Source organism: Aquarana catesbeiana, linkage group LG11 (genome assembly GCF_042186555.1).
Source record: "Aquarana catesbeiana isolate 2022-GZ linkage group LG11, ASM4218655v1, whole genome shotgun sequence".
Lineage (NCBI taxonomy): Eukaryota > Metazoa > Chordata > Amphibia > Anura > Ranidae > Aquarana > Aquarana catesbeiana.
In genome coordinates, this window is record NC_133334.1 from 49184163 (window position 1) to 49206669 (window position 22507).

The following is a 22507-nucleotide window of genomic DNA, read 5'->3' on the forward strand; positions in this document are numbered from 1 at the left end:
CTCACTGTCTTTACACAATACCAGGGTTTGTTACAGCCATCCATCCCATCCGAGTCTGCAGAGGATGACATCCTAGCCATTATTGTGCTTTCAAGGCATTCCCTACTTGACCTTTTGGTTAAAGTTTATAAATAGATACAACTGTCATTAAAGATTGATACTTTTTACTCAACTTTGCTTGTGTAATAATATACTGGAACAGAGCTCCATGTGTTGGAATTTTTTTTTCACTGTAATAATAACACTGGCTGGGAGAGGGTTAACATTAAGGGCAATCATAGGGTTAACTGTGCTCCTAGCAAGTGTTTTTCTACAATGTGGGAGGTGCTTTTACTAGGGGAAGGCATGGATCCTTGTCTCTGCTTTGCAGGAACACAGAATTTATGCCTTCCCTACTGACAGAGCGGCGATCTGCCTTGTTTACATAGGCAAACTGCCGTTCTGCCTTTCTGATGGATCATCAGCGGGTGCAAGCAGTAGAAATCTGCCGCATGCGCGCCCTCTACCTGGAAGAGGAACGGCGCAGAGGTGCTGCTCTGTAGCATTAGAGCTATAATAGGGCAGCCCTTAAGTGGTTAAAATTGAAATGAAAGAGAAAACATTTGTGTATAGATATAAAAATGTATTAAAAAATAATAATAATAATTATAAATACCTTTTTGTTCCCTTTTTTTTATAAGAGATCACATTCCCTCTGTTCTTAGCTGCATAAGAGCTAGGGGAGGAGAAACAGCAGCTCATTGATCTTCCCAGTGAATGGCTTGCAGAGGGGGGGGGGTGTGCCAGGACAAGTCTGATCATTGGAGCTGAGCAGGCTGAGTTCCCAGCATAGCTGCAGAACTTACCATGGTATGTTCTCCTGCTTAGTGTGATCAGTTTTCAATGGGAGAGCAGAGGGACTGTCAAGAACACCGGGGATCTCACACAAAGGAAGCAATATAAAGAGAGCAGGATACTTTCTCATACAAGTACCATTGGTACAACAGACACATATCAGGAATATGAAGGAACAAAAATTGTAAACAAAAAAAAAAGGCAAGAAAACAGTTCTCGTGCCCTTTTGAGGGCAGGACTCTGTGGACAGAACTAAAAAATCCTTTGGCGGGTAAACATCTCCCTTATATTCACTATGTAATCTGTGTATTTAGCTGTTTATTCAGCATTAATAACAATATAGAGGAATGAGGCTACACAATAATGAGGGTGGTAGTATGACTGTAGATCTGTGTTGCATTTAGTGAACTTCATTTAAAAAAATATGTTGGTTTTAGGAGCTGAGGATACGACCGTTCATCATCAGACCTTCTCCGTGCCCGCTAATGAAGCCCTTACTCGTTTTTGTGAACCCTAAGAGTGGAGGAAATCAGGTACAGACTCCTTCATTATACTATAAACCGTCTATTGACAAATAAAAACCGGACAGCTGTGCATTCCTATGGGCAAATGGATGTAAATGACATCATCCGTTTACATCAGTTTTTCATCCACTTCCATTCAGGTCCGTTTTTTTGTAAATGGAACAAGTCTGCAATTTTTTCCGTTTCAAAAGATGGAAGTGGAAGAAAAACAGGATGTAAACAGATGATCATCTATTTTTCTTCCATTCCATTTTTTTTTACCAAATGTTTTAAATTAACTAATTTAATTAATTTAAATTAATATTTTAATGTACGTTATGAACCAAAAGTTAACCTGTGATCCAGGTAGTGGTCAACAAAGAAAGTGACATCATCTACTGTCATCCAGCATGAAGAACTGACAAAGATGGATGAAAAACAGATGTAATTAAAGTCAATTTTTTTTAGCAAAATGTATGACGCTTGTGTGGAAGGGGCCATATAGGGGAAGAGGGAAGGGCTTGCAAGAGTTAGTGTATGCACCTTTATGTCCCGTAAACACGATCGTCTGATTTTTTTCGCTTGCTGGTGGCAAGTAGGAATTGAATAGGTTACTAAAGTTTTGAAAATTCTCGTACGACAGAATAAAAATTCGTAAGTGATTAAAAGGGGTTGTAAAACCCTTGAGGTTTTTCACCTTAATCCATTCCTTTGCATTAAAATGAAAAACCTCCTTTAGTGTAGCAGCCCCCGAGTGCCCCCCCCCCCCAATTTTACTTACCTGAACCCTGGCTTTCCCGCACTGGGAACGAGCACACCAGCTCCAGCCGGTGTCTCATGTCCTGATTGGATAGATTTAAAGCACCGCAGCCATTGGCTCCCACTGCTGTCAATTGGATCTGGGGGTGGGGCCAAGTCCTGCTGTCTGTGTCAATAGATGCAGCAGCAGGACACGGGAGCGCGCCCACATGAGTGCCCCGAGGGAGAGCGCTTCTCTGACGGGGCACTTGAGAAAAGGAGGAGCCAGGAGTGCCGCTGAGGGACCCCAGAAGAGGAGGATTGAGGCCACTCTGTGCAAAACCAACTGCACAGAGGAGGTAAGTATGACATGTTTGTTTTTTTATCTACCTTTAGATATCCTTTAATGTGTTGTAGTGTATTTGTATTGTATTTTCGGATTACAACTGTGGGGATTAAACAAAAGTCGTACGATCTGATATCGTACAAGAGAAAATTTCATCTGATCGGGATAATATCAGATGAACTGTCGTGATCGGCTATCAAAAGCTGTGTACTAACGATCAGATAATCGTACGATCGATTTGAATGTGGTATTTTTCGTATGATTTTCGGATCGTGTGTTCAGGGCATTATTTATGTTTTATGTCTTGTTGTAGGCACTGCAGGTGCAAAAAAATACCTGTAGATATGCCTTTAATCCAGTGAGCTCCTAAGATCCTGTGTATTCTGCCTCTGCTACACTGTAACCCCAAGCAGCATTTCCCACACCTGCCCTCCAAACTACAGAACACCCCCCTTTATATATAACCCCTCTTTTTTTTCTGCATTCTCTGCACTCTGTCCCATCAAGCACAAGCATGTGATAGCAGTAAACAAACAGTTGGGGACTTTGTATGGGAGGGGATGGAGTGTAGAGAGTACAAACAAGGTGGGGCTGCATAGATGAGAAGAATATAAATATAATAATTCTGCACCAAAGGTGTAATAAAATAGTTATACAGCTGCAGAACTATGTTCTCTGTGCGGTGAGCAAAATAATTATGTGTGTGACAGCGCTTTAAATATTAAGAGTTAATTACCTAAAACAAGAAGAAGGTTATAAGTGGGAATTGAGTGTATGGGATTGCCAACATCCTTAAAACATGAAAAAAAGAGACATGCCACAAGTGCAGCAGGGGCCGCCCCCTTGGACTTTTAAGGCAGAAATAGGAGTAATGGAGTAAAGTAAAAGGCAACAAAGAACCACATTTATTGAGTACACAAAATGTAATAACTTTTATAGACATGAACAGTAATGTTAAAATATACAAGGTATACCAATGAACCAGTTAATACATAAATGTGTATATCAAACCCAAAGCTAATAATCCAGGCATTGTCAGAGTCAAGCTGAGGTCAGTCCATGAAGATTTGTAGCATGCATCCCGACATGTTTCGGAAATGTATTGGTATATATTTTTTCCTTCATCAGGGGAAGTTTACATTTGGGTGACTTTATCTTCTGCAACATAAATATAGTTACATAATATTTGTACTGTAGTGCATAAAAAGCAGATCATTTTACATAGTGAACTATATGGTATTTAGACTTAAAGGTACTTACATATAATGTTCATTGAAAGGACATGGGGATAGCGGGATTGTTGCCCGCATTCTCCACCAATTAAAAAAAAAAAAAAAAAGGAAAGGATATGGTGAAATAATAAAAAGAATTGTAAGGAATCCACGTTGGCTGAAAGAGTCCGCATGGACAACATAGGTAAACAGGCATGCAACCCCGGACTGGCCACTGATTCACATCCAAAAGAGACACTCTGATGGCTACACCAGCAAAGAGGTAATACTGTCTAAAAGGCCATAAGAAAACAAAAGGAAATCAATCAATGTTTTAGGATTAGTACACACAGACACAGCCAGTGTGCATGTGGCAGCAAAACAGGGGCATATATTGCCCAGAGTTGCCTGTATTAAGTAGTACTTTACCTTTCAATATACTGGTAAAAGTGCAGACATCAGTGCGGCCGTGCTCAGACCAAGACCTGCCAGCTGCGTGTGAGCGCTGTTAAGTAGGGAGTCACCTGACGAGGGAGCCAATCCTCACAGGGGGTGGTGCTGGTTGTCCGGTCTCATTTGCTGTATAGAAAACAGCTGAGGCTGGACTCCGAGTGTCTCTCCGACGTGGAGCCGCACGGCGTAGTCCCGCCCCTTGGGGCGTGATGACGTCACGCGCCGATGCGTCACCGGCTAAAGGAAGTCCCCGTCTGCGGGGACAGGTAGGAGCTCCTCCCCGCACATACGACTTGTATGGAGACAGGGATACCCCTGTCATCCATTAGCCATGCACAACCTACCGGCTGGTGGTGTGAAAAACAAGGCAGCCCAGGGAGCACACCATGCGCCACGCAGTGGACCAAAAGGATAATGACAGCCAACATGTTTACAATGCAAAAACATCAAAATAACAAAGAACGAACAGAAACCAGAAAATAAAAAGGTGTAAAGCGACATGGCAGTTGAGTACCAAAATGGACACAATAAACAATAAAATAAATCACCCATATTGCATACATGCAATTATGAAGGTAATAATGCAGTCACAAGGTTGTATTGCGAGAGATACATCACAATATAAGGAACCTATAGTGTCACTAATTATAGTTTCCCCATAGTGTCAAAAAGGGCACTTGCATAGCTAATGAATCTATGAAGCCATAGTGTAAAGAATATAGCATATAGAATATTACCTAAAACAAGAAGGTTATATAAATAACACTATGTAACAATGTATCTTATTTGGATTTATGAATAATTATTATGGACACAGTGTTTGTGACCTGAGCATTATAATTTTTTGAAGGTGGATATTTTTAGATACATTGTTACATAGTGGTAGATATACTAAAACTGGTGCTCTCAAAATCTGGTGCAGCTGTGCATGGTAGCCAATCAGCTTCTAACCTCAACTTATTTAAAATTAGGCTTTGGCAATAAAACCTGGAAGCTGATTGGTTTCTACTGTATGAAGAAGTGAGTCTGATTTTGCACTCTCTAGCTTTAGTAAATAAACCCCACAGTGTTATTTATTAACCTTTTTGTTTTAGGTTTTTAACACTTAATATTTAAAGCGTGGTCATAATTATTATGGATGAGAAGAAGCTTGTAGTTCTGTAGTCAGGTCGGGGCGAACTGGGCAGGGCTGACAACAATGTTTGATGTTTTAGAGCAGCAAAATTGTTGCCTCTCTACAGGTATTTAAATTCTAATGCCGCGTACACACGAGCGGACTTTCCGGCATACTTGGTCCGGCGTACCGGAGTTCGTCGGACAATTCGATCGTGTGTGGGCTCCAGCGGACTTTTTTTCCTCAAAAGTTTGACGGACTTAGATTTGAAACATGTTTCAAATCTGTCCGACGGACTCGAGTCCGGTCGAAAAGTCCGCTCGTCTGTATGCTAGTCTGACGGACAAAAACCAACGCTAAGGCAGCTATTGGCTACTGGCTTTCAACTTCCTTGTTTTAGTCCAGTGTACGTCATCACGTACAAATCCGTCGGACTTTGGTTGATCGTGTGTAGGCAAGTCCGTTCATTCGGGAAAGTCCGTTGTAAAGTCCGTCGAACAAAGTCTGCCCTAAAGTCCGCTCGTGTGTACGCGGCATAAGGCTTCCCACTCTAAAAGTAACGTTTAGGTTTTAGCAGTAGGGTGTATCCTGCCATTTGGGTCACCAATAGAGTCCCTAAAAGGTAGAAGTCAGCATGTAAATCTGTTTGGAAGCAACTACCAAAAACCAAGATACACTATATTACCAAAAGTATTGGGACACTTGCCTTTACACGCACATACACTTTAATGGCATCTCAGTCTTAGTCTGTAGGGTTCAATATTGAGTTGGCCCACCCTTTACAGCTATAACAGTTTCAACTCTTCTGGGAAGGCTGTCCACAAGGTTTAGGAGTGCGTCTATGGGAATGTTTGACCATTCTTCCAGAAGCGCATTTTTGAGGTCAGGCACAGATGTGGACGAGAAGGCCTGGTTCTCAGTCTCCACTCTAATTCATCTCAAAGGTGTTCTATCACATTGAGTTCAGGACTTTCTGCAGGCCCGTCAAGTTCCTCCACCCCAAACTCATCACCCATGTCTTTATGGACCTTGCTTTGTGCACTGGTGCACAGTCATGTTGGAACAGGAAGGGGCCGTCCTCAAACTCTTCCCACAAAGTTGGGAGCATGAAATTGTCCAAAATGTCTTGGTATGCTGACACCTTAAGAGTTCCCTTCATTGGAACTAAGCCCCGAAAAACAACCCCACACCATAATCCCCCCTCCACCGAATGATTTGGACCAGTGCACAAAGCAAGGTCCATAAAGACATGGATGAGCGAGTTTGGGGTGGAGGAACTTGACTGGCCTGCACAGAGTCCTGACCTCAACCCGATTTGGGATGAATTAGAGCAGAGACTGCGAGCCAGGCCTTCTTGTCCACATCAGTGCCTGACCTCACAAATGCGCTTCTGTAAGAATGGTCAAACATTCCCATAGACACACTCCTAAACCTTGTGGACAGCCTTCCCAGAAGAGTTGTTGGTGTTATAGCTGCAAAGGGTGGGCCAACTCAATATTGAACCCTACAGACTAAGACTGGGATGTCATTAAAGTTCATGTAAAGGCAGGCGTCCCAATACTTTTGGTAATATAGTATTAGTTTTGTGTAGCATTTGACTTTTCTGTTTTAAAGCCATTACCTAATAGCTGTCAAGTTTGGATGACTATCGGTAAAACACTTAAAAAAAAAGGCTAAATCCATGTTTGGTCACAACCTTTTGAGTAAAGATTTGATGGAAAATTGTAGGTCAACACAATATTATTTTTTTTCTGTCATCTACACATAGAAGCCTATACAAGTTCATGTAATTCACTTGCATTCATTCTTGATGGTAAACGCAGGTTATAAGTTATGTGATGTTACTTTTGCTCACACAGGGCGTAAAGATCCTTCAGTCCTTTATGTGGTATCTGAATCCACGGCAAGTGTTTGATCTTAGTCATGGTGGCCCAAGAGAAGCGTAAGTGTCCAAATCAGCCATTTTATTATGTGAAACATTTTCCTTTGACATTTGGAGTCATCATATAAAAACTAGAAATGTCAGATTGTGTGTAGAACAGATAAAACATTGGAGGAAGTATTACTCATTCAAAATCTAGCACATAGTATGACAGTGTGTGGACCTTTGTCTACAGTTCCCATCTACAGATTCCAGCGAGCCCAGTAGGGTAGGTGCACCCTAACCCTATGTTCACACCTATGCGTTTTTTTAGTGCGTTTTGCAGTTTGCAGAAACACACTAAAGTCTATTTAACATGGATTCTTATGGTACACAGTCACGAGCAGAGCTTTTTTTTTTATTTCTTGATTTGGACCAGTGCATAAAGCAAGGTCCATAAAGACATGGATGAGCGAGTTTGGGGTAGCTGCAGGCGGAGTGATTGATGATGGATCTATGTTGGGGGACATTGTTTTTTTAATAAAGGACTTCTCAAGAACTTGTACTGTCTTTTTTCACTTTTACGCTTTTTTTGGTGAATGGGTAGGGGTACTATGTGTACCCCACACTCATTCACATTGGGGGGGCTTGTTAAAGGGGTCTTCCAGATTCTGATAAGCCCCCCGCCCGCAGACCCCCACAACCACAGCCCCATTGACATGAGGTCATAGAGCTTTTCGGGCACATCAAAAACGCGGGTTTAAAAACGCACCGCAAAATGCCATGGAAAAACGCATCAAGCGCAGCCCCCATAGATGTGAACCTAGACTCAAATTACATAGGGTGTAAAAAAGACACAAGTCCATTGATACCAGGGGTATCCAAACTTCCCAAACTAAGGACTACTTTACCCCCTTTAGACTTTAGGGGGGCCGGACTGTGGCCATTGGGAGTAGAAAGTGTACTGGCGTTGTTTACTGGGAGTAAAACCATGCATCTTTGGCATTAGGGGGAGGAATAGTGCCCCATCATTGGTTTCAGGGAGGAATGTTGTCCCCTTGTTGGTGTCAGTAGGAGGAGTAGTGCCCCATTGTTGATGTCAACAACAGGAATTATGCCCCTTTGTTGGCGTCAACGGGAGGAATAGCGGCTTGCATCAGTGGCAGGAAAAGTGCCTCAAGGGCCTGATAAAAGCAAGCAAAGGGTCACAGTTTGGAGACCACTGAGGTAAACTAAAAGAAAAAAACAAATAAATACATTGAACACCTCACTATACAGAACCATATATCCACAGTTGAACCAGAGGAAGGCACAACTTATAAAGCAGTGATATGCAATTAGTGGATCTGCAGCTGTTGCAGAACTACAAGTCCCATGATGCATAGCAAGACTCCGACAGCCACAAGCATGACACCCAGAGGCAGAGGCATGATGGGACTCGTAGTTTTGCAACTGCTAGAGGTCCGCTAATTGCATATCCCTGTTATAAAGCATTGTCCAGTTTCCTCCAACAGGGGAAAAAAATCCTTCCTGATCCTTTTAAAGTGGTAGTAAAGTCCGCTTTTTTATTTATACCTACAGGTAAGCCTATAATAAGGCTTACTTGTAGGTAAAGTAAATATCTGCTAAACTTGCACCGTTTTGGAGGTATTTACTTTATAAGCAGCCGGTGTCGTCACCAGCACAGTTGCACTGCACTCTCAGTGGATGACATGCCCGCAGGAGTGACGTCATCGAGGTTTGGCCTTTCAAACGTCCGGAACCCGTGAACCCGGAAGTAAAACTAGGTGAAGATGGAAGCCCTGGTAGAAGTGACAGTGTGCCGCTGGAGGGCTTCGTTTTAAGGTAATGTAGTAGTATGTGATGCATACTAGCACACTATTCTCCTAACTTGCGGGGGGAAGATTTTTTTATTTTTGTTTTGTTTTTTTGCAGTTTACTACCTCTTTAGGGCAGTGGCATAGTCCTTAGATCAACAGTCTCTGGTGTTATTACTTAATTTTAATTTCCAGTTATATGCCGTGCATTTAGGAATGCATCCAACTTTTTTTTTTTTTTTTTTTCAAAAAATCAGTGGAGATATCTAGACCTAGTTCCTGATGACGCTTATTCCACATTTTCACGGCTTTAACTGTAAAGATGGCTTTGCATATGTAAAGATTCTCTCTTCTGCAGATGTAAAGAATAACTTTGCACCAAGTTCATTGTATCGAACGTTTATGCATTTATACATGGTGATCATATCCCTCATTCTCCTCCGATAAATTCAGATCAGCTGATCTTTCCTCAGTACAAAAATGTACACAAGAGGGTGCAAATGCCCATAAATAACCATTTATTAAAATCACAATCACTGTGTTATACTCATAAAAGTAGGAATAAAATCGGGCTTATCATATACAATGCTCCAGCTGGTAAGGCGGGTGAACCTGTGGCCACGTGGTGGAAAGACTTAAGCATTTTGGGGGACAGACCCCCTTCCTCAGAGTTCGTGCCCTCTTGTGTACATTTTTGCAGTGTTTGGAAGGACCGCCCAGTCGGAGGAGAGCGGCATCGCTGAAACCATTGCCTATCACAGTCCTATTTGGGGAAATACTGGCATTGAACGCTGGATGGTGTTTTTTCTTTTTTGGTTTGCTGATCTTTCCTCATAGCTGAGCTCCTCCATGCCTCCTATTAGTTTAACGGCCTTTCTCACAATTACTCTTTCACTTCAAAGCTGTAAAATAAAGCTAAAATATGATTATTGTAATGGGTTGTGTTCTGACCAGGTAATCCTGTTTTGCCCTGTCCTTAGGTTGGAGATGTATCGGAAGGTTCCATCATTGCGTATCCTAGCTTGCGGGGGTGATGGCACCGTAAGTTCTGTGTGTCTCTGGTAGTGTATGTCTGGGCTGTATCTGTGTTATCTAGGACCCCATGTACTGGGCCAGTCTTGTTTCCTTGTCACTCTAAATCAGCCAATCAAACCAGATTGTCAGATGTTGCTAGGGGTTCCTTGAGCTGTGTCTGATCTCATGATCTGAGCTCCAATTTCATGTTACTTGCATAGTTCCAGGACCAAAGGCACAAACAATCAACGGCATGACACCAAGGATCTTTTTAGCCCTCTGTAACGGTAGCCATAACCCACTTTAAAAAACAATTGATTTATTTTCCGATCGATCTCTCCTGATAGGAGTACTTGATCAATAGTCGATAACAAAATCAATTAATATGGCACACATATGGAAGTTGAATTCAATCTATATTTGGAAGATACAACTGTAAGTTATCCATCACATCTATGTTTCCACCAGGCAGCCTTGTAATCTGATTAATTAAAATTTGATTGAAATTATGAATCAATTTATATCAGTGCTGCTGGTTGCAGCAAACCATCAATAATTCACTTTAATGAAATCCTGTCTAAATGGGTCTGACAGGAAGTTATGGCTATTTGATCAGTTTCTCATTTGATTGAATTGCATATTAATCAGAGAATGGAAGTGTGTATGGCCACTGCAAGGGTCAGTTCACATAAAATCTGCTGCGTTGAAGCGCAGTGGGTGGGTGGTGTGCGGCGTGATAAAATGAGACAACACACAGTGACCTTTCATAAAGTCCTATTGGCCACCACACAATGTGAAGAGGTGGGTTGTCTCCCACTGTGCTGCGTTGAAAAAAATGCTTTACTAACATATTTACAGATTTGATGAGCCAGAGAAACAAAGCTGAAAGATTCACTACTTGCACAGAACAAAGACTTCCTGCTGACTCAATATCCTCATTACATACTATTTCTGTGCTTCTCTTGCTGCGCATTTCCCATCACTGGTTCGTATCTCTATATGGATGGGAAATAAAAAGAGGATCTTGCATTTTGATGACCTACACAAAGAAGATCTTATTTAATTTAGATTAGGATTAGGTCTAAACAAAGCTTTTCTAGTAGTGTTGACCTTTTAAATAAGAGCCTTTAAAGCCGCATTCCATCCATATTGTTTTAGTTTTGAGTCCGTAAGGCTTAGAACAGGGGTGCCCCACATGTGGCCCACCGAGACCTCTGATGTGGCCCGTGGACCTCCTGCTCTGGGACAGCGAGTTGGCAAGCCCAGATTGTGGGTTGCCAACCAGCCATCCCAGAGCATCAGTGTTGTGAATGAAGCCGGCGGTAGAGGAAGCAAGCGGCTGCAGAGCGAGCCAGGTCTTATTGTCCACATTAGTTACTGACCTCACAAATGTGCTTCTAGAAGAATGGTCAAACATTCCCATAGACACACTCCTAAACCTTGTGGACAGCCTTCCCTGAAGAGTTGAAGCTGTTATAGCTGCAAAGGGTGGGTCAACTCAATATTGAACCCTACGGACTAAGACTGGGATGCCATTAAAGTTCATGTGCGTGTAAAGGCAGGTGTTCCAATTCTTTTGACAATATAGTGTATATACACAACAAAAATGTATTTATATTTAATTGTTAGCAAACAGAAGGTGTTGGTAATCAGGCACTGCTATTTCTGGTCATTCGAGAAGTAACTGGGGAGGAAACTACCCAACCAAACTAGTCGGATGTTACCGTTGTCAGAAGACCTAGTGAAAAGCAGTAAAATTCAATCAGGTTCATCTATTTATATTGAGGGTAATTAAATCTGTAAGGTGTTATACCCAGGATTAAGAAAAAAGGGGATACTGATTTAAATCTGGTTAAGATAAAAAGAATGGGTTAAGAGAGAAAAGCGATTGGGGGTATGAAAGGGATCTGAAATCATTCCATCATGGCTAATGGGAGGTCGAGGGAATTCCTTCCTTGGCCCAGTCTAGGAACTCAGAGGAGTAATGAAATGGAGACCAAGAAGTCCAAGTCTGTTTGAATTGTTCTTCGCTTCCAGTTTACTGCAACAACAGATGTTCCAGGTCCCAAATGTATTCTAGTTAATTTGCCCAATCCATAAGGGGAGGTGTAGAGGGAATTTTCTAATATCGGGGTATGACCGTCCTGGTTAGAAAATGCGTGAGGACATCTTTTTGTGGATTTAAGTGGTCCAGGAATCATGGAGAGAAGTGCTATCTTTCAAAACAATCGAATCTGAGTTGCCATAAGCATGTAGTAAAGATTAAAGAAATGTGTTCCAAATGCCTGGATGGGAGGGGGCAAGCCCACCAGATGTGGAGCATGGAGCCTTTTGGAGGTGTGGAACCACCAGCAAGCATGTGAGATTGCGTGGTTATGGAGAACGGAGGGGTACCTGTGCCACCTAGTTATAATAAATTTGAACCCTGTTTCCTGTGTCCTAGTAGCCAATGATAATTTATGGGTCAGAACGAAGCACTTTTCCAAGTTTGAAGGAAAAGTAAGGCTGGGTTCACATATATGCAAATTGGATTCGGTTTCCTTGCATCCAATTTGCATGACAGGTAAGTGTGTCTGGCTCTCAATGGAGCCCGTTCACACAGGTCCCGGGCAGCCACGGTCCGGATTGCAGAAGGGTCCTGTGCGTCTTTAGGTCCGGTTCAGGCAAAGATTCAGACCTGAATCACACCTGAACCGCTGTACAGAAATGCGCCGGACCCCATGCTGTGACCCTCGGCTGCACCTGGCCTAAAAGATATTTTGCTTAGCTTATGAAAACCACTTTAGACAATCAGTGCTTGTTACAAATATCTGAGTGTTGCTAGTGCAAGCATCTGGTCCCTTACATTCTTGGGTTTCCTATATAATGTATATTCTGAAGCTGCTATATTTGATTGTATTTGATATTTAGGGGTCTTACAATATTTGATTGTAAGACCCCTGAGTATTTCCTTGTGTGACAGTTAACACATTTCTTTCATCAGGTGGGATGGATCCTTTCTGTACTGGATCAGCTGCATCTTTTCCCTTCTCCGCCTGTCGCTATACTACCCCTAGGAACAGGAAATGACCTCGCCAGAACTCTTAACTGGGGTGGGGTAAGTGATACTGTGGTCACAGTGTTCTTGCTGGGGTGTAAGATAGACCCTGGATATAAATCAGTTGTGAATGATCCAGGAGACTGCTCTTTGCTCTGTGTGAATGTGTCAGAGGTCTCCACCCTGTTATATATTTGTATCAAGGTCTCCGGTCTCCTCCACTCTAATAAAGACTTTCAAGGCCAAAGATAACTGACATCCTTCTATATGTAGTGGGTTGTGAGGCATAGTGGGTGCAAAGAAGGTAAAAGTCATTGGGCGCCAAACACTTCTTGGATGTAAAAGAGGTTTTATTTCTCTTAACAGTTCTTTTGTATTTTTTGGGGGAGAGAGGGTTATTGCCAGGACACCTTTAGATAGTTGCAAATTCAATTGGCAAACTCAATAGAAGGACAGCTGTGCAGGGGACAAGGCCTCCAGCAAGAAGCCACATTTGCACGTGCAGGAATGCTGTTTCCTATGGCAACAGTCTTTAACAGTTCCTAACACAAAGCGTAAGTGTTCTTTCAGCTTCACTACAACTTCTCCTTGTAGTTCTTCCATACACTGAGCTCCCGGTCTCTCACTAGATTCACTGCCACTGAATCCCTTGAGCTCCTCCAATCTTCACGGTGGTATCTTCATCAAGCGTCACCCCCGCCTCTCTGCTGGGTCCCTAGCTTGGCACTCTAAATACCTATCAAGCTTCACCCCACTGGGCTGCTTGGTCCCTGGCTTGACACACAAAGCTGTTCTGCAAGCGTCAGCTCCGCTGGCTGGGTCCCTGGCTTGATTCCCACTGAAGTTGCACCACGATTCTTCACCTTCCGCGGTTGGTGAGAATGCTGCTCAGGTACTTGCATCAGTTACTCACTGTGGTCCCTGGTAATAAGGCGGATGGTCCCTTAGTGGCGACAGCTCCCCCTCTACCTCCAACCACGACAGGTTCTCTGGCCGACAGAACCGTCACTTTGGTTGGACTGCAAGCCGCAATCCCAACCCTGCGCTGCTCTCTTGCTTCTGGATAGACCCTCAGACAGCCTAGCAGCCAGATGAAACCGGGATAGGTCCAATCTCCGGCCTAGCAGCCCGGGCAATATAGCACACGTCCACCCAGACAGCCGTCCAGGTGGCACAGAACACAGATCACCTGTCTCCCCGAATATATAGGCTCTCCCAGCAGGCCAAGGGATTCAGGAAAACCGCTGCCCATTAGCTGAGATACCCCATATACCCATAACCTGACCTTGGGTTGCCCTTCTCACATCTAGTACCACCAAGTACCCGTCCACCTAGTGGTAAAAGAGAAAAGTGCAGCAAGGCCAAACTTAGGGAGAAATCAATAGATCTCTATCAATCAACCAGGATAACTACTACTGGCAAGTAAATTTGTGAGGCGCTCCCTGCCTAAACTACAGGGTGCTGCATATTAATTAGCTGAGAAATTGTTTCTGTTGTATGTAAATGAGCCAATACTCTATTTGCTGAATAGCAATGGCCTAAGGCTAGACATACGTTTACAGATTTCTCCAGCTATGCTAAACCGTAAGAATGGAAGAATCTCCCCCTGGTGGCTGTTGTATTCTGACAATTGGCACCCGAAACTGCTGAATATCCGAACAGTGACTGCGTCTAAATAGATGCACTCACTGTTTGACCAACAATCTTCTACCCGGCTCCTTCGATTTTTCAGTAAGTTTGTCGAGCTGGAAGGTGACATCAAGGCATCCCATGACAGACCTATGAGACTGCTCTCTGCTGCATGTGAAGAAGTTAGGAGAATGCTTTATGATGTGAATGTACAATGTATATGTAAAAGCGCTGCGTAAATTGACGGCGCAATATAAGTACCTGAAATAAATTAAATAAAATAAATGCTCTATGTGAACAAGCTAAGGGACTCCTCTCTGATTTTTGCTGAATGTAAATGAATTGAGAGAATGCTCTTTGCTCTGTGTGAATGAACTAGAAACTGTTCTTTGCTGTCGGTGACTGAGCTGGGAGACTGTTCTTTAAGAACTGAACCACTGACTTGTGTTTTACAACTTGGGTATATGTGCCTTCATCTTAGCTTTTTGTGATTACACCTCTGCCTAACCCTAACCTACACTGGAAGGAATATGTAGACTGCCAGTTCTGACCTCTCCCTCTGAAAATGTCAAAGATCTAATGGCTTTAAAGGCCCATTTACACTGGAATGCAGGGCAAGGACAGTGCAATTGCAGTGCAGAAAGCCACACGGGAACAAGGGCTCTCCCTCACTGCATTCCAATCGCACTGGCCTTGTGATCTGCTGCAGGGGTCAGTTCAAAGTTAACGACTTCCCAAACGCAGGTCACAAATGCAGTGCGTTTGCCCACACCGGATCACATGGTACAAAAATACCATGTGATGCAGTTGCTGTGTGTTTCAAAAAGTAGTGCATGCACTTCTTTTGGTGCCGATTTCAGCCCATTCAAAATTAATGGGGCTGAAACCGCACTGCACAGAACTGCATGTAAACAACATTACTCTGCAATTCACATTCAAAATGGACCTTTATACTTCAGAATAGGTATACACGTTAGGTCTTCCCACTTTGTAAATCCTGGCTGTAGTTTATGAATTAAAATTAATATTTCATGAACACAAGCATCCGTATATATTACTTCATGCAACACTTCCAAAAAACTCCTGAGGAAGCTCTTCTGAGCGAAACATGTAGAGTAAGAAGGGGTTGTACATTTCCTCAATGGCTCAGGAACCATAAACAGCCAGGCAGCTAGCATTTACAGAGGGGGGTCTGTAGTGGCATCACCCATATTTCTATTGGTATATGTTTCCTTTGTATGCACACACATGTGCTGTGATTCAGTGTAGCATACAATCTGATGCAAACTGTAGGTTGTGGCCCATTATATATGCTCTGTGTACAAATGAGATGGAATGTGCTGAATAATTTAGCCTATGTTCCTAAATCTTAGGGTTATACTGATGAGCCACTTTCTAAGATCCTATCCCACATAGAGGAGGGAACTGTGGTCCAGCTGGATCGGTGGAACCTGGAAGTGGAGAGAAACCTCGACGCCTGTGACGAGGATTGGGGAGAAGGAGCAACCGCTAAAGTAAGTACACAATTTATTTTGAAGGGCTGAAATGTAAGGGAGTCTAAAATAAAGTCCAGTGGACAAACTTAAAGTGGTAGTAAACCCCCACAGCAAATTTTACATTTTGGTTCCCCAAGAGATTTTTACTATAGTCTGCACAGCATTTTTGCACATTGTGTCACACTTACCTAGCAAAGCAATTACTTCCATCGATGTCTGCGCTCCCTTCCAAGGATGGCGCTTCCATTTTTACATAGTTTTCCTTTGAGTTTGGTGTCTTTGGCCATCTTGATTAGCAGGGATGGTGTAAAGCAGGGTATGCATATATCGAAATTCTGCCGGTTCAGCAGGAACCGGCCAAATTTCAATGTGCGTGTATCTTTGTCAACAGAAGCTGGTCTTTTAGACCGACATCTGTCGAATGGGCCTGCTGGAAAACCAGCATTTTATCTGCATATGAAGGGGCCAATTGAATGAAAAAAAAACTCCAGCGTATACCCAGATTAACTCCTGCACATGCCAAGACTGAACTGAGCTGTGCATGCGCGGCTCACTGTACAAGCAAAAATGTCATAAAAAAGACCTGCATGTCAGCACTTTTTAAAAATAAGACTTTACTTCCATTTCAATTCCATTTATGGGCATTTCTCAGTTTTTTAGATCTTCATTTTGCATCTATCACTGCACTTTGTGTTGTTATCAGACAAGTAGCAGTTAATAAAGCTGGCCATGCATAGTACAATCTGATTGTACAACCTCTGTACTATCACCTTTAAATTTACCATCCTATGTGATGGCCTATCTCAATGGTCCCCAAACTGTGGCCCAGGGGCTAGATGCGGCACTTTTCTTGCTTTTATCTGGCCTTTGGGGCACTATTTCATCCACTGACACCAACGATGGGCACAATTCCTCCCAATGACACCAATGATGGGGCCCAATGACACCAATGATGGGGCACAATTCCTCCCAATGACACCATCAACGGGGCACAGTTCCTCTCACTGACACTAAAGATGGGGCATTGTTTACTCCCACTGATGCCGGCATATTAAATATATTAGTAAACTGGCCCTTTGTTTAGTATGTCTATTGCAGCCCATTGCATTTCTATCCAATCAGTCAGGTCCTTGTACTACAAAGTTGTTGGTAAATTTTGTCATATGTACCATATAGAAGGACTAGTGTTTTAACCCTCCTCTCTTCCTACAGCTGCCTCTGGATGTGTTCAATAATTATTTCAGCCTGGGATTTGATGCTCGAGTCACGCTGGAATTCCATGAGTCCCGAGGTATGGAAGCTCTCTGTATGTTTTGGGGATGCAGTGATGGGTGATAGATTTGGTTGTAACAAGTGTTGTGGGCTTACAATTTACTAGTCCTATTGCTACTAAAAAAGGGGACATGTAGATTTGTATAAAAGGAGAAATAAACGGTATTTGTTGCAGAAATATTACTGCATGAGGACCCTAGCACCCGTGATTAGATAACTCTGCAGTCACTTCGCGTCAGTAGGAATTATCTTGTTGGAATCCACTACTAACATGAATAGTCTGTCTACAAAGCAGTGTCTTTCCCTTTAGGGTTCAGTAAACTTCATGTGCAGTACCCAAATAACCATGTGGTTTGTTCCTGTGAAGCATACCCGGTATGCAAAGTAATAGGCACATTCTATTATAAACTCTGTAGCTCTGTAGCTTTTTCTGTGCTTCCCTGCCATCTGGATCTGTCACCTGAAGTCCTCAAAGTCCCTTCAAAACTTATACACTGGGACACATTTGTGTGTGACAGAACTTGAGGCTGGAGGTTGGCCATTTAGGCACCATTTTGGAACATTAAATTTAAATATTAAAAAAACCTAACTGTCTAAAGCAGGCCATAGATTATGCGATTTATATTTTCTGCAACCACAAGTTGCAGGAAAGAAAACTGCTTGATTCCCACATCAACACAGTTAATGTTGATGGGGGGAATCCCTCCTGTGGAAGTATTGCATTCTACCAGCGGGGGGAGGGGGGGGGGGGGAGCACTGCCTCCTGGCAGTATTTGCATCCCAAAATTCTGACATATTGGTTGTACCCAAGTAGATCAATGGATTGACTTGGGTACAATAAGCCTGCACATAGATGGATCAAATCTCAACTGGTCCCTGTTGAACCGGATTAGATTCGATTCATCTGTGTCCAGCTTAAGTCTTCTTAGAGCCCTTTCACACTGGGGCGGTTTGAAGGCGTTATTGCGCTAAAAATAGCGCCTGCAAACCGACCCAAAACAGCCGCTGCTGTTTGTTCAGTGTGAAAGCCCGAGCTTTCACACTGAAGCGGTGCGCTGGCAGGAGAAGAAAAAAACTCCTGCAAGCCGCATCTTTGGAGCGATGAAAGAGCGGTGTATTCACCGCTCCTAAACCGCTCCTGCCCATTGAAATCAATGGGACAGCGCGGCTATACCGCAGCAATACCGCGGCTATAGCCGCGCTATACGAGTGGTTTTAACCTTTTTTCGGCCGCTAGCGGGGGTTGAAACCGCACCGCTAGCGGCCGAATACCGCTGCAATAACGACGGTAAAGCAGCGCTAAAAATAGCGCTGTTTTACCGCCAACGCCCCAGTGTGAAAGCAGCCATTGTGTGCTAAACCAACACACTGTTAAGACATTAACACAATTCAGTAATTGCATATACTACTCCTGTACATTTAAATAGTCAAGTTAATTATACATAATACACATTTTTTAGTATAGTGTCCAATCCTTAAATGTCCAGTGAAATAAAATATATAATCACAATGTGTGTGACCATGCTGCTCAACATATTTCTCCCTATTTTAGATGTTATATCTAAAACCTTTTGTATGCTTGAAGCATATCTAAATCCAAGGACAAAAAAGGTGATATAATGTATGTTATCAGACCTTTAGATTTAATGCCTGCATTTTTTTATTTTCAATAGAATTTTTTAACAGGCCTAAAGGGAGCAAAAACTAAGTGCGTTGTGGGGTTTAGATACACTGTAAGTGCCATTATTTTTTTGACCATATCTGTTATGTGATTGGTCTATTTGTTCTCCTTTCCTAGAGGCAAACCCAGAAAAGTTCAACAGTCGTTTTCGCAATAAGATGTTCTACGCTGGGGTGAGTAGATCTAGGTGTAATGATCATCATGCTCATGTCTTCCTAGTCCTTCCTACTCATCCTGTCTTTCCATGCAGACTGCGTTCTCTGACTTCCTAACTGGCAGCTCCAGAGATTTGGCCAAACACATCCGAGTTGTGGTAAGTAGACACGTTTGTGTTCATTCTCTACTGTTGTGCATTGTACCACTTGGGAGGGTGACTGTGTCTGGCCCATCTTATGGAAAAGTGTCAAGAATCTTTAAATCCATGCCAGAAAGTAAACATCTGCCTGTGCTTTATGTACTATAGGTAAGTGTATGCAGACTGTCATTGTGTGTTTATGTTTTGGTGGGACAGGTGCAATTTTGGACAGCCACTAACTTAGATATGAGCACATCATGGCAAACCAAAGCATGTCCTAGTGCTTCAGTTTTTTTTTTATAATGACGTAGGAAGCATTTTGAAGGTCAGAAAGGACCTATGAAGTCTATCTCTGACCACAATAGTTTTTGGTGGAGCATGGAAGCTTTAGAACGAGGGTTGGTCATTTCTGAACCCACAGGGCTGAGCCCGCTAGTGAGGTTTATTTTGTAATGGGCCAATCAATTGTGGTCAAGGCATTCCCTACACTGCAGCTGCATGTAGTACACAAGGGGTGTGTGTATGTGTGCCTTCAGGGTGGAGAATGCTTTGTCAACAAATGATAGGTCCATTAAAGGTGACAGCTCGGTCAGAGTTTTTCTGCTGCCTGTGTCTCAGCAGGGGAAATTCTCCCTCTCTAAGGGTTCGTTCAGACATGTGGCAAGGACTGCTGCTCCTCTGAAAAGCAATCCAGGTGGTGAGAAGGCTGCCTCCTCACTGCCTTATTTAACCCTTTAAATGCAGCACTACTGCACCACAATGCTAGGCAGTTACAAGTTGACCCATAGCCCATGTTCGTAAGTGGAAACACTCATTGAAAGTGACATGCTGTTTAATTTTTGCCGTGAAGCCCAGCATCGTGGCCGCAGCATTTGTACAGTTGTGAGCAGTTGAATGTTACCATTCAGGTGGGCGGTCGGGAGGCAGTAAAACTATGGCTCAACCTCCTTTTTTTTCTCACCCATGGCCACACATATAAACGAGCCTAATGGCCATGGTGACCGTTGTTACCAGGCGAAAGATTGATGGGTATTCCAAAATGTTAGTGGTCACCAAAGCTGAATATTGAGGGAAAGTCTTCCAATGGGGACACCTGTTTCTATAGTGCCATACGTGCACTTTGCATTCCCCCTTATCCATTCATCGCCACTGCTGCAATCTTCGCATGGTCGTCTTTATTCAGAGCTGAGGAAGAAGGTTTACCTTCGAAATGCGTCAGCCAGCAGGGGCCCCTGGATGGTCTCCCCCGTGATCTGGAGACTGCTGGTCCCAGGACTGTATAGCCACGGAATAGTGGCCTGTATATGCGTATTTATTTCTACATGCTTGTGAGTAGTTTTAATCTTTTTTTTTTTTTTTTTTTTTTTTTACAAAATAAATTTATGTGGGATAATGCACTAGGCTGGTGCACCCTCTTTTCTTCTAGTATTGTTGTTTGTACCTGTATTGTAATTGCACAATGTACTAAATAAAAGGAAAAAAAAGTTGTGACTTCACTTTAATAGCCTCTGGGTAGCACAGAGGGCTTGTCTAATCTACCTGATTTATCCCCAAAAAAAGGTAATCTCTGATAACATGCTATTGTGTGCTCAGACTAAAGTCGTTTTTTGTTGAAAATACCATAAAAAAGAAAAGCTGAGATCCAGAGTTAAGAGTGACCAACAAGAGGTACATCCTTGTGCCTTTCTACCTGGGAACCCCATAATCTATGACAAGCAATAGGACAATCACTATGCATGAGCTGCGGTTCTTCTCTCTCTTTTGGTTAGGGAAGGTCAGCACGTTGGGTTGTGGGAAGATGTGGCCGAGTTATAACTTAAAGCAGGGCTCCACCCAAAAGGGGAAGCTACGCTGCCCCCCCACCCCACCCCCCCTCCGCTGCGACATTTGGCACCTTTTGAGGGGGGCGGGTACCTAGTTTTGACAGGTTTCCATTCCCAGTTCTGGCTCACTTCGTGCATGCACAGTAGGAAACTGGCTGTGAAGCTGCAAAGCTTCACTGTCGGTTTTCCATAGCCAAGATGAAAGCGTCCACACTTGAGAGCCGATTCAAGAATGAAAGGGACTACGCTGGTTGCCTGGACAGGTAAATGCCCTAATAGTAAAAGTCAGCAGCAGCTACAGTTTTTGTAGCTGCTGACTTTAAATTTTTGGGGGTAGGGGGCCGGAACTCCTCTTTAACCAGTTCAGGACCGCCCACTACACATATACTGCGGCAGGGCAGCCACTCTGCGACAGATCACGTACCTAGTATGTGATCCTACACTTCTGAGTCTGGGGCATGCATGTGATTAGACACAGCGGGAGCTGATTAACGGGGGGGGGGTCCATGGATTCGAAGTCTGCCTATCATTAGGTAGAGAGCCAGAATGGTGAAATGGTGGTAAACACGGCAGATTGCCGTTCTGTCAGTAGCGAAGGCATTGATCCTGTGTTCCTGCAAAGCAGGAACATGAATCAATGCCTTTCCCTAGTAAAAGCACCTTCCCCACAATACACAAACACTGGCTAGGCACACAGTTAACCCTTTGATCACCCCTGATGTTTAACCACTCCCTGCCGGTGTCATTAGAACAGTGACCTTGCATATTTTTTAGCACTCATCACTGTATTAGTGTCACTGGCCCTCAAAAAGTGTCAGTTAGTGTCCCGACTGTCCGCCGCAATGCAATAGTTTGTGGACACCATAACCTTTGCGCAAACTAATCAATATATGCTTATTGGGATTTTTTTTACCAAAAATATGTAGCAGAATACATATTGGCCTAAATTGATGAAGAAGATTTTTTTCATTTTTTTTTATTGGATATGCTTTATAGCATAAAGTAAAAAATAGTTGTTTTTTTTTTTTTTTTCAAAATTGACGGTCTTTTTTTGTTTATAGTGCAAAAAATAACTGCAGAGGTGATCAAATACCACCAAAATAATTTTTGTGCACAGTGTCGGACGACTGCGCAATAGCCAGTTAAAATAACGCAGTGCCGTATCGCAAAAAATGGCCTGGTCATGAAGGGGGTAAATCTTCCAGAGGTCAAGTGGTTAATAGCTGAGTTTTGACATTTATAAACTAGACACAACCAAAGTATTTGAGATGCTGTTGCACGATGGATGTTAAATATGAGTTAAGGACCTCTTGAAGTCTTCTTTTATCTTCTTAATAGAGAAGTTCTGCCTAAGCTCTTTTGGTCATACGTCTCTTCTGGGTC

General features: G+C 43.0%; 1 protein-coding gene across 6 annotated transcripts in view; it reads left to right on the top strand.

Moving 5' to 3' along the window:
* DGKZ (diacylglycerol kinase zeta) overlaps nt 1-22507 on the top strand; it is a 337944-nt gene that overhangs the window by 231676 nt on the left and 83761 nt on the right. For all 6 annotated transcript variants that reach the window (XR_012236493.1, XM_073604284.1, XM_073604286.1 and 3 more), the window contains 8 exons: nt 1272-1367; nt 7059-7141; nt 9858-9918; nt 12875-12988; nt 15931-16071; nt 17266-17344; nt 19124-19179; nt 19257-19319. Coding sequence is in view for 5 of the 6 variants with exons in the window: in XM_073604284.1 (XP_073460385.1) it covers nt 1272-1367; nt 7059-7141; nt 9858-9918; nt 12875-12988; nt 15931-16071; nt 17266-17344; nt 19124-19179; nt 19257-19319 (693 nt within the window). In the remaining variant the exon portion in view is untranslated. The remainder of the gene's footprint in view (nt 1-1271; nt 1368-7058; nt 7142-9857; nt 9919-12874; nt 12989-15930; nt 16072-17265; nt 17345-19123; nt 19180-19256; nt 19320-22507) is intronic.